The sequence below is a fragment of the Symphalangus syndactylus genome, chromosome 3 (genome assembly GCF_028878055.3).
Source record: "Symphalangus syndactylus isolate Jambi chromosome 3, NHGRI_mSymSyn1-v2.1_pri, whole genome shotgun sequence".
In the NCBI taxonomy this organism is placed as follows: domain Eukaryota; kingdom Metazoa; phylum Chordata; class Mammalia; order Primates; family Hylobatidae; genus Symphalangus; species Symphalangus syndactylus.
The window spans coordinates 91,185,004-91,201,055 of record NC_072425.2 but is presented as its reverse complement, the minus strand read 5'-3'; the positions used below and the strand labels follow the sequence as shown (position 1 = coordinate 91,201,055).

Below are 16,052 nucleotides of genomic sequence, written 5' to 3'. Positions count from 1 at the left end.
TCATGTTTGATAATTTAGTAATTCTTTTTATCCCATGATAATGTTGTCATAAATAGTGGAAAAGCAGCTAAAAATATCTGCATTACTGAAGTGCAATTTGGGCAGTATTGTTATCAAACTGAGGCGATCTTGCTTGTGTCTCGGGATCCCTAGGGTGTTGCTTCATCAGCCAGAAACCTCTGTGGCAGGTGGTGCCTTCTGCCTGAGTATTGCTAGTGCCCGTTTCTTTCCACCCACTCGGCTCAACAGGCTGCACTCGGCTCGTGCTGCCAGCCCAGATCCCACACCGGCCAAGTACGAGCAAGGCGTGGAGCAGTGAGGGGTGTGTGGGTGATTGAGTGCAGGGTCTAGTCACTGCACACAGCCTGGCACACTGGCTGCTGTGGTGGGGCAGGCATCTCCAGGCAACAACACAGGTGCCAGCTCCATGTAAGGAGGCTGAGGCTGGAGCACATGTACTGCACGCGGCTTCTGCTATGGGCATCCGTGTCTGGATGAGGGGAACATGGTGGCACCCGGAAGCATGGAGATGCCTGGAACCACTGAACCCCAAAGAGAGTGTCACAGCCCTGGCTCAGGGAGCCCCTGGGCCTGGGCTCCCCAAAGGGCCACAGCTCCTCTCCCCTTCTCATCGCCCACAACATGGCAAGCGAGAGGGCGTGTTTCAGCCCTGTTTGTGTTACAGCTCTTTTAGTCCCACCATTTGATGTGTCCCGAGTTCTTGTTTGATACCCAGGAAGAATGAGGTATGCAGACAGCTGGAGGCTGAGCAAAGCAAAGAGGAGCTTCATTGATTGGCCGAACAGTTCTCAAGAGACCCAAAGTGGGCAGCTCCTTTCTGCAAGCAGGTCATCCTGACGAGTGTCCAGCTCTCAGTGGAGAGGAGACCCACAGTGGTTAGCTCCTTTCTCCAGGCAAGTCATCCCAACACGTGTCCAGCTTTCAGTGGAGAGGAGACCCACAGTGGGTAGCTCCTTCCCACAGTCAGTAGTCCAGACATCTGTGCAGCCCTCAGTGGAGAGGTGACCTAGAACGGGTAGCTTCTATCGGCAAGCAGGTCGTCCCATCCTCTGCCTCAGTCTGGCTGAGTCCAGGGTTGTTATGCGCTTCAGAGGAGAGGAAGTATGTGCTAATTGGTCCATGGACGGCCACGGGTGGGCCTGGATAAAGCACCATAAGTTCTCACTCTGGTCCACGGAACTGACAGCCTGGCCCCCACGCTTTTGGCTGTCCCTGGCTTGAAAGTGGGGCTTCACCAGGTACCCTCCCCTTTCTGCCCAGGAGCTTGTCTGCCTCCTGCCGCCATCAATCATGTTGTTCACGGTTCCCAGGCTGTTGCCGAAGGGCACCTGCAGGCCCCTGTTGAGCTGCCCTCAATCTCCCGCTCATGCTCATTGGTGCCCAAGTCCAAAGGAGGCCAAGACGACAGGCGGCTGGCGTGTCAGTGCTGCCCTGAGCATGCACATACCCAGCCGGGTTGCGACAGTGCCTGGGCTTAGCCTGAACTTTGCTTCAAAATCAGAGCGAGTGTTGGGAGCATGGAGAGGCCAGGCAGCGAGAGCAGGCACTTCCAAGCCTGTGAGGAGCAGAGGACCTACCAGGTCCCCGACTGTGCGTAGGGATGCCTGGGTCCCCATAGCTGCAGCTGCACCCAGGAGGGTGGGGCTTCTGCCCCTCAACTCGGAAGCGGGTGGGGCTTCCGCCTGTTCCCAGCTCCTGCGGGCTCCATGTAGTGGGCAGCCCCCGCCCCAACTGCAGCTGGTGTCAGGGCAGCAGCCCTTCTGTACAGGCCAGCCACTGCCATCACATGTTTTCCCATGTTCTATTTTTGGTGATAGCAAATTCAAACTTCTTAATTTACTTTTCCTGAAAAAAATTGCCTTTCAAGACTACACATTTTAATGAAGAGCCTTCAGTAATAAGCATTTCAGCATGTCTCAAAAAAGATTCAACTGTTGGTTATTTTAGCTAAAATGTCAAGGAATTTTGATTAAATAACTTTAAAAGGATTTACCTTTTATATTTACATTAATTAATTTAATTCTTTATCTTTAAAATGGAAGATTTGAAAAAAATCTTAGCTTAGCTTGCAGCTTACCAGTTCTGGTGTAATTTTCAATAATGTAACGTAGAGTATTCAATCACAAATTAGGCATTATTATTTAAATAATTCACCATGTGACCTATACTGGCTTATCCCTACTGAACCAAACAGCATGAATGGGTAAGTTTTATTTTCCTCAGTGTTCACTTACTACATGTTGTCACATGTCAGCACATTGAATTTTAAGAGATACGGTGGAGTCTAGGAAATGCAAAATGACACCTTGGGTGGAAAAACTTTTCAGATTGTTTTCAAATACTTATGCAATGTTGCCAGAAATGTATTAACTTAGAAATTTAACTAGTAAAACAGCATATATTTGTAATTCAAACAGTCAAAACGCCCAGTAAGTAATTGCTTTAGGATTTTAATTGAGTATGTGTGTATGTGAACATATACATGCAGATGTGCACGTGTTACTAATTTTATTCCCATAATCTTGTGACTATTATTCATTCATTTATTCATTCATTCATTCATTTATTCCACACATGCACTGAGGCCTTACTATATTTTCATGTTGTACTAAGCACTGAAAACATAGTCCCTGCCCTCATGAAATTTGGAATAGTGGTAAAGATAGACAAATGAATGTTATGAAAAGAACTGAGAAATTTAATGGGAAAATTAAATAAAACTCAGAAAAACATCTATATTAAATCATGTTTTAGCTAAGATATGAAGGATAGGACTAATCTAGAGAAATGTGTTGGTATTGGGGGAAAGGTTTTAGGAAGAGAGAACACATATGGAAAATCTCTGAGACCCTGGAGTGCATAACATGTTTAAGGAGCTGAAAAATCAGTGTGGCTTGAGTGAGTGGAGGACAGGTAGTATTGAGGCTGGAAATATACAGAGAAAGCACACTATGGAGAAACAGGCCAGGCATGTTAGAGACAGAGGCTCCACTGATGAGTGTTAGCCAGGAACGTAAGAGAAGTGCTTTAATAAAACAGGCAGCAGTGGTGGAGAGACCTTGATGGCTTCAAAAACTATTTAAGAGTAAGGGCCAGTCAGGCTGACTCATCCCTGTAATCCCAGCATTTTGGGAGGCAGAGGTGGGAGGATCACTTGAGATCAGGAGTTCAAAACCAGCCTGGCAAATGTAGTAAAACCCCATCTGCACTAAAAATACAAAAATTAGCCAGGCATGGTGGTGTACACCTGTAGTCCCAGCTACTCGGGAGGCTGACGCAGGAGAATCACTTGAACCCGGCAGGCAGAGGTTGCAGTGAGCCGAGATCGCGCCACTGCACTCCAGCTGTCAGAGTGAGACTTCGTCTCAAAAAAAAAAAAAAAAAAAAAAAAATCAGGAGTTGGAAAGATAATGTCTATCGATTAGATAATAAAAGAGAGAGGAGTCACTATCACTTCTCTGTTTCTCTTGTGTCTGCAATGATTAAAAAAAAAAAAAAATACAGGGATACTGGAGAAAAGAACAGTAAGAGACTGCTAAAGAGAGTCCCAGCAGTACCTGTACATATGAGTTGCACGTTTGGTGGAATAGATGTTTAAGCTGGAGATAGAATTGTCAACATAGAGGAAGCAAAGCCCTAGGAATGGAAGGGATCTGCAGAGAGAGAGAGAAAAAGAGAGAGAGAGAGACTCTTTTCCATTAGTTTCCCATTCCATGACATACTTCCACCAGACGTAAACTGTTCCTTCATGCCTTTATTCTACTTTAAATCATTTGATGTCAATATGTCAGTTAGTGTTCACAAAATAAGATAAAGGAAACTTTTTTAGTCTCATTTACATCTCACAACTAAATAGGCCAGATTTTGTAAGGGAATAAACTCAGAGGCTGCTAAGGGGTTGAATAACTTGTCTCTCTGACAGTGGCTTCTGCCACACTGCTTGTTTTGTGAAACAACCAAATCTCCTGCCTACCTTTCTGACCTTTCATTCCACCTGTGCCTAGTAGAGTCCAATCACAAGTCATTTGCAGTTTCCTTTTTCTTTTCCTGTTCCTGTGTACATGCTCTTCTGCTCTGAGTTCACGTCTCTGTGTTTTCGGTGGCGTAGGGAGGGTTAGGCAAACATGCTTTCTTTGTGAAGCCTTTTCTGACTCTACCTGAAATAATCAGTGGTTTCTCTTTTTCAAAATTTCTCTGTAACAAATAACATAGGACATTATTTTTCAGCTGGATGCCTGTCTCATGCCTTTCTCCTATTCACAGAACCTGATTACCTTGCCCCACCCTGCCCAACCCCATTTTATATGTACTTTATTGTGAGCTTTGGCAAGCAGGGACCACATTATACTTTTTATTTTTATTTCCATTGTATTTAGCAGAGTAATAGCATATGCTCAAAAAATGTTTGTTGAATTAAGTTGATAAAGAAGGAAGACATGGGCAAGAAACATAGTGTAAAAGGCAGGAAGGAAACTATGTGTTAAGAGACTGTGGTTTAGCCCCCAAAAAACGTAGCAAGAGATAAGTCTAGAGAGGTATGGGTGAAACTCGTCTGTCATAAAATTTGTTGATGCAAACAGTATTTATGAAACCCAATCCATAATACATAACATGGATAGAAAGAATGAGACTGAAAAAAAGGACTTGTTAAAAAAAATAAAAAAATAAAAAAACCTTAACAGCTGCCCCCTCTCCCCACAACACACACATCCTCCCCATAACACACACATCCTCCCCATTCATGCCCCCACTTCTGCCTCCACCTGCATCTCTATCTTCATCCCCACCAGCTTAGCTTGACCTTCGGGAGCTAGAATCCCAAAGATCCCTTTCCCAGAGTGCTCTGCTCCGGACCTAGCAGCTTCAGGGAACTGTGGTATTTTGTGATGTTGGAGCCAGAGAAACAAGATGGTGAGTGACCTCCACAAACTGAGGGAAAATGTTTGGGCTTTGGCTGGGCTTCTTCTGAGCAGTAGTGTGGCCCTAATTCATTCTCCTCTTTTCCACACAATGACATCGAAGGTGTTTTGGCCTGCTATTCGTAATGACCCCTTCACACATGTTAGCCTGTGGAAAGAAGCTCTACTGAGCAGAGGTGATCAGCTTTCCCCAGCTGGATTTTGGGCCATGTTACCCAAAGAAAACCTCTGTTTTCTGTTTTGTGTCACCCTTCTCAGTAGCTTTGCTCTGTAGGCCAGCCCTGGAGGCCCCTTCTCTGCAGAGGGTTAGAGGCCTGTCCCCAGTCCCTCATCATCATATTTCAGGATGGCTGGAAGCAGTGGTTCCAAGGCCAAATTCATCATCAGTGGGAAATATAAACCGGTGTGGAAGATCACGTCTGGCTTTTTTGGGGACATTTATCAGCCAAAGAACATAACCAGTAGTAAAGAAGTGGCACTAGCATCCTTGAATTCTGGAAAGCTAGGTATTTCTCATTGCAGTCCCAGAGAAAACTCTTTTTAGATTCTTCAAGGCGGGTTAATATTTCAACATGAGATGGTATGATTAGAGCAAAGACTGCAATGTGCTACTCTTGGATCTTCAGGCCTCAAGACCTCTTCATTTTCTTTTGGAGAAGGCTCCCAATGAAAACTGTAGTTAGGTTAGCAGACCAGATGACCAGTAGAATTGCATATGTGCATGCAAAGAGTTTGAGTCGCAGTTTAAACCAGATAACTTCCTAATCAGTGTTAAGTATTGCTATAGGAAGTTATTCCTTATTGATTTTGATTTGCTGAAAAAGTACAGAAACAATAGGATAAGGCAGCACATATCATAGAGGAGATAGTAATCTCTAGCACCACCTGCTAAGTTAGCATCGTGCACATCTTGGTATTGATCAGAGTTTTGGAGATGACATGTTATCATCATGATACATGTAAATGTAATTTAATAGAACCAGCCTGCTGTGGCAAAGATTAAAGTCTGCAACAAAGAACAGAAAGATGAAAATGTTAATGAGAGAATAATAAAATGAAAAGGAGTTGATGGAAGATATCTACTCCTCTTGAAATTTTGTCTGAGGGGTTTTCTGCAGAATTTGCAGTAAACTATTGTTATGGATCACACATTAAGGAAGCCTTGAGACAGCTATCCCACAATATTTTCTGGACCCTGAACTGCTGATGTTAAATACATATTTGGTTGAACATTGTTAAAGCAGAAAACAGTACAGAAGGCAGCCTCTTCCCATGGAGTTAGCATGCCCAAACTCTCACAGGTTTCCACGCATGAAGGGAGGAACAGAAGAAGCAGAATAGATAATCAGAGTAACATTTGTATATCCCCAAATCCAGAAATTTTATTTCATATGTCCCATTGCCAGTGTTGTGAACAACCATTTCCCAGGTAAAAAGAACTTAAGAATAAAATGGCTCTGGGCAGCATTGTTGATATAACCAAGTTGTGGCCTCTGTAATGATGTATATTAACTGAAGTTGTTAAACATGGTTTCAATTTTTATAGCACCTTTTTCAGTGGAAAACCTAACTAAACAATTGGCATATACCAATTTGTGTTGAGATTTTGTCCATGCCTGTGTGTATGTGTGTGTGTGAAAACCTATTATTTTGAACTCTACTGCTTTGAGAAGGGCCATATGGTTGTATATGCACAAAATTGTGCATTCTTAAAATTTTTTCATATGTAAGGCTTGCAAGTTGTTTACTTAAAACATTAAAATGGATGGCATCTTGCTTAAGGCAGCTGATAAAGTAGCAACCAAATAGTCCAGTTTTTGAACATATGAAAATTCTGTTTGTTATACTATGAATAGCAGCATCTAAAGTGAAGAAGTAAGAAATACTCCATGGTAACTAGATTATCCTTAGTACTCTGAATGAACTCTTTAACGACCCTTGAATTAAAAAATATTTGTTACAGAAATTGAAAGCTAAACATGAATGTTCATGTTCATGCTCAAATAAATGTAATTATTATAAACACCTACATGATTTGGGATTTTGGTTTTATTTTGAAATGAGAGCTCTTTCATTTACAAATTCACTAAAAACTCAAATGTTTCTTAAAAATCACAGGAGCTTATAAACATTAAAAAGAAGGAATAACTATTGAACAAATAAGACAGACACTGTTAAGAACGGGCAGGACTTTGTAAGGCGATAATTAAGAACAGTTAATATTTATGTGGAAATGTTCTGACTGGGCAGTTGGAACATAATAATATGAATAATATAATATAATAAATATAGCATACATTTGCATTTATTTGCAACCTCAGACAAGCAAGATGAGTCCAAATAAAGCTAGCTTCATCATAGTCCTTTCTTACATGTGTCACAAGGTCTTGAGATCAGTTTTAAAAATATGTTTTATTTACAACTAATATGAATACTAATATTTGCTGTCATTAGATTCCTTCGAAAATAACATATGCATCACTGGCCACCTGTTCTAAGTAATTTTTGAGGAATCTGCATGTTCCCAGACAAGGAATGTTGTGAACAGAGATGATTCCATTTATCCACAGTTAAAAATGGCAGTTAATTTTTCCTTTTAAGTTGATTTCTAATTATGATAATATGGCAGCTATGGACAATGCCCTTTCTTAAACATACTGGGATGTAAAAGTGACTGTAACTTGTTGAAACTCAGCCCTGGTATTGTGTTACTATTATTTCTCCTGGGGAGGCTTATTAGCCTGTCACAAAAGATGTAAGAAAAATCCAACATTCCTTTTGGAATATGATGAGCCTTTGTCACCCACAATGCAATTAATGTTAAAAATAGAAAGAATGGCTATGATATGATTATGATTAGGCAGAGATGAGCTATTGTCCAAGTAACAGGAACTAATCTAGCAGGCCAGAGATGACCTACACAGAACCATCAGTGTGCTGATTGCCATTTCTCTCTGAGTTTGATGAAATATTCATGCCTTTGCTCTCCTTTCTGCAAGCACTATTGATTTCTTGTATAAACGCTGCTATATTTAGTCTAGACAAATGGAATGTGGATTGCTGCTGAATAAATTGGATGAAAGACTGGGATCTTGCCTGCCACTTTCTCTCAGTCTTGGGCAATTATTTATAATCAAGAACAGTTTTTGTAAGTTGAGGGTGATTTTTCACAATTTAATGATTAGTCTCTGAACAAAGGCAAGCAGTTAGACACAATCATTTCTGTTGGGATAGCAGGTTAAGAAGTCAAATTACCCTTTGAGGTTTGCAATAACTGTTTTAGAGACTTGTAGGACTTTTTTTCTTATCTTTTTAAAAAAACTTTTTTAGAGGTTTGATGTTTGTAGTTCATGGATAACAAGAATGCCAGCAAGAAGAGACTCCAAGGTCTCTTGAATTTTTGCGTTTTGTCTTTATAGGGTTAAGTTCTGACTTTTGTTTTTTGAGATTTCCATGTAAAAGCTGAAAGCTATAGCTTGGCCTTTTTAATGTAAAAATGAAATATATCATTAACTGCCATTGCTTTTGGTTGGAATTATGCCAACTCTTTTAGTTAATATTCAAAATCTCATGTTACTCCAGAGCCTTGACTAAAAGTTCTACGTTGGGTGCTGCAATTGCCGGGCGTGGTGGCGGGCGCCTGTAGTCCCAGCTACTCGGAGAGGCTGAGGCAGGAGAATGGCGTGAACCCGGGAGGCGGAGCTTGCAGGGAGGCGGAGCTTGCAGTAAGCCGAGATCGCGCCACTGCACTCCAGCCTGGGCGACAGAGCGAGACTCCGTCTCAAAAAAAAAAAAAAAAAAAAAAAAAGAGATCTTACAGACCATCATTCTAATGTGCATCTGAACTTGTCATGATTAATTTCTTTCCTTTCACAAATATCATCTTTGAGAAGTCAATGTCCACCAAACTATAGTTCATTTATAAATTATTTTCCCATTTTCATTAAAGTGACATGTAAAGTACCATCAATGCAAACTTCTGGTCAATCCATGGCAAAATAACCAATGTTAGCAACCCAACATTGATATCAGTCTGCATGCACAGGCACGTGCACATACATGGACATTCAACTCAGATCACTAGCAAGGACATTTAAGTATATGAAGCTTTAACGTCTGTAGACAGGATTTCTGTTAGCCTTTTTTTACTCACTGAAAATAACCCTTAAATTCACATGGAAAATTAACTTTGTAGTTCCCAAACTGGAATCTGCAAATCTAAGTTAGTTACTTATAGTAATAGAGCATTAGATGCAATTTTGGAAAAATACAGAAAAGTAAAGGGAGAATCATTCATATTTCCGTCTAAAATACAGCCATCTTCTGTTCTCTACATCACCAGTCACTGCTATCAGAATTTAAAAACTAATATGATTTAAAAACCGTGGTAGAATATGTGCTCGACAAGGGCTGGAATTTTTGTCTTTTTTTAAAATACCAAACCCTAATATCTAGAATGAAGCCTGGGACTTTAAGGGGCTTGATAAATCTATTTTGACTACATTACTTATATGTATATATTTTAAATGGTTATCATAGTATAAATATCACTTTTTTCACTTAATGTAACAACTTTTTTAATGTTCCCATAAACATTATTTTTAATGAATGCATAGCTTTTCTACCAAATGGATGTGACATATTTTGCTGAGACATTTCCTTGAGTTGGTGATTTCAATAACAATAATGGAACTCCAGTAAATAATACGACGTTGAACTGTTTTTTTCCGTATTCAGTATTATCTCCTGGAGATATAATCCTAGAGTTGACAAACCTGAATCAAATGGTAGAAATATGTAACACTTCTTGATACATATTACCAAATTGGTTTTGCATAAGTTTTGTACCAACTGACAGCTCCACTTGCCATAAATAATTGTCTGTTTGGTCATACGCTTAGCCTATACCATGGGGCATTGTACATACATATGTATACACATGGGTCATATATATGATAATAATTAATGATGCTCTATTTTGGTTCATAATTTTCAGTTCTTTACTAGTGAAGGTGATTTTCAGTTGTTGTATTTTTTTATTTGTTTTGATCTAGATGTTTTAGTGTTTTTCTTTTCTTTTTTTTTTTTTTTTTTTTTTTTGAGACGGAGTCTTGCTCTGTCCCCCAGGCTGGAGTGCAGTGGCGCAATCTCGGCTCACTGCAAGCTCTGCCTCCCGGGTTCACGCCATTCTCCTGCCTCAGCCTCCTGAGTAGCTGGGACTACGGGCGCCCACCAACATGCCCGGCTAATTTTTTGTATTTTTTTTTTAGTAGAGACGGGGTTTCACCGTGTTAGCCAGGATGGTCTCGATCTCCTGACCTCGTGATCCGCCCGCCTCAGCCTCCCAAAGTGCTGGGATTACAGGCTTGAGCCACCGCGCCCGGCCTAGTGTTTTTATTTTCTAATGTTTAGTAGAAATTGTCATTTTATATTTGTTTCTAATATTTTTGTTTTGTTAGCTACTTACTACTGATGGTTTATTTTAATATGTAAGAAATTTCCATTTTATATAATAAAAAAAGCAAAAACAAACATCTGTTAAGGGATGTGCTAGATGCTATTAGTACTTACTGTTATTATCTCCAAGTTACAGATGAGGGAACAGAGGCCTAGGGAAATTAATAATATCTTCAATGTTACACACATGAAAGAATCAAATAAGCATTTAGATTATAGAGCAGAATTTGAAAACTGGTACATGTAAAGATTGAAGCATTTTGTTTGGTTCCTGGAGTATTTAAAGCTTTTGAAGAGCCTGGTGCTGTGACTCATGCCTATAATCTCAGAACTTGAGAGCTCAGGCAGGAGGATCACTTGAGGTCAGGAATTCAAGACCAGCCTTGGCAACATAGCAAGATAACACCCCAGCTCCCACTGCCCTGATCCCAGCTATAAAAAAAAAAAAAAAGAAAGAAAAGAAAAAAGAAAAATTTAGCTGGTCATGGTGATATGCACCTAAAGTCCCAGATACTTGGGAGGCTGAGGCAGAAGGATCCCTTGAGCCAGGAAGTTCCACTGCAGCCTGGGTGAAAAAGTGAGCCCTCCACCCACCTAAAAAATCTTTCAGTTTAATTTTCAGTTAACAATTATTTCTGTCTACACTGGATCTGTATTTTCTTTCCCCCCCACAACTCCCACCAATAATTGGTTTTATCTGAGTAGTGACTGGCCTCTTTTGAAAAGCCATGCAATCCAGTTTGCCACAGTTTCCCCTCCAAAATTCCTGTTGTCTTTAGCTTAATCTTTTACACTGAACTACACAATTTTCCTGATTCTTGTGGGTAAGGGTCATACTCAAAATATTTAACAATCAGTTTGGCATGGATGCTGGTCATTCAGAATGTCAGAATGGACACCAACAATAAATAAATGGTACACCTGGATATCTACCCTGTCTGTGAGTTTTCCTGCTTAAACTATTCCTTAAGAAAGCAGCATTCTTTTTTTTTCTTTTTTTTTTTCTTTGGAGACAGAGTCTCGCTCTGTCACCCAGGCTGGAGTGCAGTGGCGAGATGTCGGCTCACTGCAAGCTCTGCCTCCTGGGTTCACGCCATTCTCCTGCCTCGGCTGGGACTACAGGTACCTGCCACCACACCTGGCTAATTTTTTGTGTTTTTAGTAGAGAAGGGGTTTCACCGTGTTGGCCAGGATGGTCTCGATCTCCTGACCTCATGATCCTCCCGCCTTGGCCTCCCAAAGTGCTGTGATTACAGGCGTGAGCCACCGTGCCGGGCCCCGAAAGCAGCATTCTTATCTACTAAGAGTTTTTGCTAAGAATTTTATATCTATTATCTAATTTAATTTGTATAAATTTAAATATTATCATCTATAGTTATTCTCAGATCATCAAATCTTTTTTACTCCAGTGGTTTGATTAAATACTTGTTTTAAGTTTCCTCATACTCTTTCCACCTTGTTTATTTTAGGAATGAGGTAGCTGAGATACAGATTATTACCAATTAAACATCAGGACTTAGAAACTTGGCTACTTTCACTCCTTGATGTTTGGATCTGGCACCATTGCTGTGGTTAATCACCATTTTCCACATTTTAGCACGCAGTTGTCTATTCTGTCTTTGGTACATCCAATAGTGCTACAAATACATTATATTACAACCTTTACTTTGTAAAGTTGAAGATATCTTCTGACGCTGATTACAAAGGAAGATGTTCTTAAGTGTACAAATTTAGTCATGGTGGAAGTTCTCTCTTAGGGCATCTTTTCCTCAACATAATTCCATTTTTTTTTTTTTGTCCTCGTTGACTTGATTTTTGTTAGTGGTTCAGTAGAATAAGTTTTATGAATGACTGATACCAGTAAACAATTGAAGTCACCTGTTTGTAAAAGGAAATTGTGGAAGATTCATGGCAGAGTGCAAATTGCTGAATGAAAATTAGCCTATGGCCCATTTATCAAAACTAATGTACAAATGACTTTATATCATCATTGTAAAGAAATGGCTAGAGTCATTGGCATAAAATTTGTTGTACAGGGTATAATGTCTTATACTTTTTCTTTGTTTCTAAATCAATGTGCTAATTTCCAATCCTCTATTACTCTCCCCTACCCCGTTTCCCTTTTTTTCTGGTTCTTTAGTGGATGTGAAATCAGAAGTTCCTGTGGGCCTGGAGCCCATCTCACCTTTAGACCTAAGGACAGACCTCAGGATGATGATGCCCGTGGTGGACCCTGTTGTCCGTGAGAAGCAGTTGCAGCAGGAATTACTTCTTATCCAGCAGCAGCAACAAATCCAGAAACAGCTCCTGATAGCAGAGTTTCAGAAACAGCATGAAAACTTGACACGGCAGCACCAGGCTCAGCTTCAGGAGCATATCAAGGTAGCAAATGCTTCTTTGTCTGTGACCTTACTCAGGAGTCTGCACCGTGGTGGGCATGAACAGTGCCCATGGGAACACTTTGCGGGTAGATTCACTGTGATTAAGACATGGATATATGGCTTGAAGGGAATTGTGATTTTACTAGTGAAAACTTTGGGTAAGTACCTGTTAAAAACCTGTTTTGCTTCTCAGAGGGACCTTCTTTATCCTTTAGCACATAGAATCAATAGTAGGGAATAGTAATTTCCTATCCTAATTTTAGATTCTCTCCTATGTTCATTTGCCCCATCTGCTCTCCACCAAGAAGAAGCACGAGCCTGGAAGACCCATTTTATATTTCATTTCTGAAGAGTCTACATGTACTATTTGTGAGAAAGGATAAATTAGTCACCTTATATGAAGAAAGCTGTTTTTAAAAAACAAACATGGTGTATAAGTAGATGTTCTGAGTATGTCCTAATCTTCCTTATAGAAAAAATATCATAATGTACATATTCAAAATAATAGTATAATAAAAAGCTTAAGGGAGTTATAAATGGAGAAACTGGTGCAAATATTTTTATAGACTGTAGATAAGAATTTATTGAAAGTATTTGGGAGTAGTTGACAATTTGAGACTGAAGTTGTTTAAATTATTCTAGCAGAAATATATCCATATTCCAAAATTTTTAATAATAACATTTTATTATCAAATAATATTAGATGTCTTTTTAAATTTTGTATCTTCAGAGATAAATATTACTTTAGCTTTATTTGTAAAACATCTTGCAACTTGACAAAGACAATTGAAACAAGGCTATTTAATTTGAATTTATTATGACAGAGAAAAGCAGCAAAGATTTACAATAAAAATTTTATTTTTATATCTAACTTTCAAAGATGACAAACACTTGCTAATTTATGAATGTAATAAATTATGTTATCTCATACTTTATTATTTTGTATTATAGGAACTTCATTACTTGCATATCAAGTACAAGCACATTCATAGAGGGTCGATATAGATAACTAATGTTAATAGTATATAATTTTACCACATTAATATGACAGTTTCTAAGGAAGTAAAAATGCTGTCTTCTTCTCTATATTACTTGGTTTACAAGATGTTTCTTAATCCTAAAAGAACTTTATTATCTTATATTCCTAAAAAGGCTCTTTGACAAGTGATATAAAATATATTTTTTTCTTTTAGTAGTGAACTTTCCAAAAAGAACTCTTGTATATTATTGATGTATAAAATACCTTAAAGTGAGAGTATTTTCTTTTGTCCCAAATGGAATCAGTGCTCATGGCTACATTTTGAAGTATGGGTAGCCTTTCTTTAGTTTTTAGACTTATTTTTGAATGAATACTGAAGCATTATTTAAATTTAACCTTTGAAACAATAATAGAAACATTGATATCTAGATCTGTTTCTTTCCTTCCAGCATGTTAAGATGGCAAAGAGAAATGAGTAAAATGTACATTTTTCACCATACTTTAAGATGTAAGGAACTGTGTAGTTCATTTTGCTGCTCTATGTGAGTCATGTTTCCCTAAATACAGGGCAATACTGATAAGTTACTGCTTTAGATACTTCATTTCTGTTGCTGCCTTTGATAGCTATAAAATCAATATAAATTGTTTAGAAAGAAATTTATTGCTTAATTTTACTCAAAAGGTTATAGTAGCAAGTAGATAATTAATTGTTCGTTTGGCACAAGCAAAACAATAGTGTCGGTTTATTGACATCTGGAAAATATTGGAAAAGTGGCTCCTGTGAGAAAAAAGAATTATGAGATAGCTAAAAGGAAAATTTAGCTTTTCAAATGATTTTCCAAAATAATAATTTGTTTTCTTAGAAACCAAAGACATAATTAATATTACTTTTTCAGATTAGGAAGTTTTTTGATTTTTAGAATTTTTATTTTGTTTTGTCTTGTATTTTTTATGGATAAAGCTAAAAGTTGATGCTTTTCATTAAGATTTTATTTTTATGGGAAAGATGCATTACATGATGTTTTATTTATATTAGCTTTTTGAATCTTTAGCTTCTGTAATAATCAAAATTTGTTGAGTTAGATGCTGTTATCCCATGTTTCCACCTAGTAAACTGAGGTAGAGAGAAATAATGTTACCTTTCCAATACTACATAGCCAATAAATTGTTGCTCCAAGATTTACAGTCTTGCCCTGTCTGCCTCTAAAGCTCTTAAGTTGCCCTGCCTCTCTCATGGGCCAGAACATCTAGCAATAGAGGGCTTAAGTTTTATTTCTTTCTATTGTTTTAAACCTCATTCATGCAATCTTTGATAATGAATAGTAGCTATGGTAATTAAATTGTGTGCTTTTCTAGATTCCTATACAGATTAAAGTTGAAATGCATTGGGGCTTTGGGTGAAGCACCAAATTAATTTGACCAACCCAAGTATCTGTATAGAATTTAACAGTAAGGCACAATTTAAGCATTCTTTCTGCTACCATGGAATATTATTTCATTACAATGGAATAATAACACCCATTAAGGGAGTGTATTGAAGCCAAAACGCCAAAGATTTTAATATGAGGAGTAACCAGAAATGCTTCTAACTATGTCCTTCTGGGAGTAATAAGGCTATTATGGTTGATATACAGAGTTAGCTTTCTGTTGCTCCAGAGTGACTGTGATGCCATTCCATATAATAGCTTTTTATTTTTGTTCTATTACTTTTTGGTGTAAAATCAAGAGTTTTAGATACCTAATGTAAAAAACAAAATTTACTAACTTCATTAGTATTGAAAGTTACGAACACATGTTGAGTATCCTTTATCTGAAATGCCCGGGACCAGAAATATATCAGATTTTGGATTTTTTTTTCTAGATTTTGGAATATTTACGTATCTGTACATAATGAGAGTCTTGGAGATGGGACTCTAGTCAAAATATAAAATTCATTTATATTTCATATACACCTTATACACATAGCCTGAAGGTAATTTTATACAATATTTCCAATAGTTTTGTTCTTCACACAAAGTTTGGGTACATTGAACCATCACAAAGGAAAAGTGTCATTGTCTCAGCCACCCATGTGGACAATCTGTGGTTGTTTGGCATCATTATTGTTGCTGAGTCTGAATGTGAGGAACATGCCATTGGCATGTCTTGCCCACACACATGCCATTTTGTTACCTTTTGTGGGTGTGCTTATGTGGGGGAAGGGCTGGGTGTGTGTGGAAAAAATATATTGCAGCTGAAAGAGGCCGGAAGGGTCTTTTTTCCCTTGGTGAAGCTGACTAAACTTTGTGTTGTGTG

The 16,052-nt window shown here is 38.6% G+C and overlaps 1 protein-coding gene across 7 annotated transcripts in view; it reads left to right on the top strand.

Annotated features, from left to right (window-relative positions):
* The window catches only part of HDAC9 (histone deacetylase 9), a 914,075-nt gene that overhangs the window by 485,121 nt on the left and 412,902 nt on the right, over positions 1-16,052 (top strand). For all 7 annotated transcript variants that reach the window (XM_055272501.2, XM_063637042.1, XM_055272504.2 and 4 more), the window contains one exon: positions 12,538-12,779. In XM_055272501.2, coding sequence (XP_055128476.1) covers positions 12,538-12,779 — 242 coding nt within the window. The remainder of the gene's footprint in view (positions 1-12,537; positions 12,780-16,052) is intronic.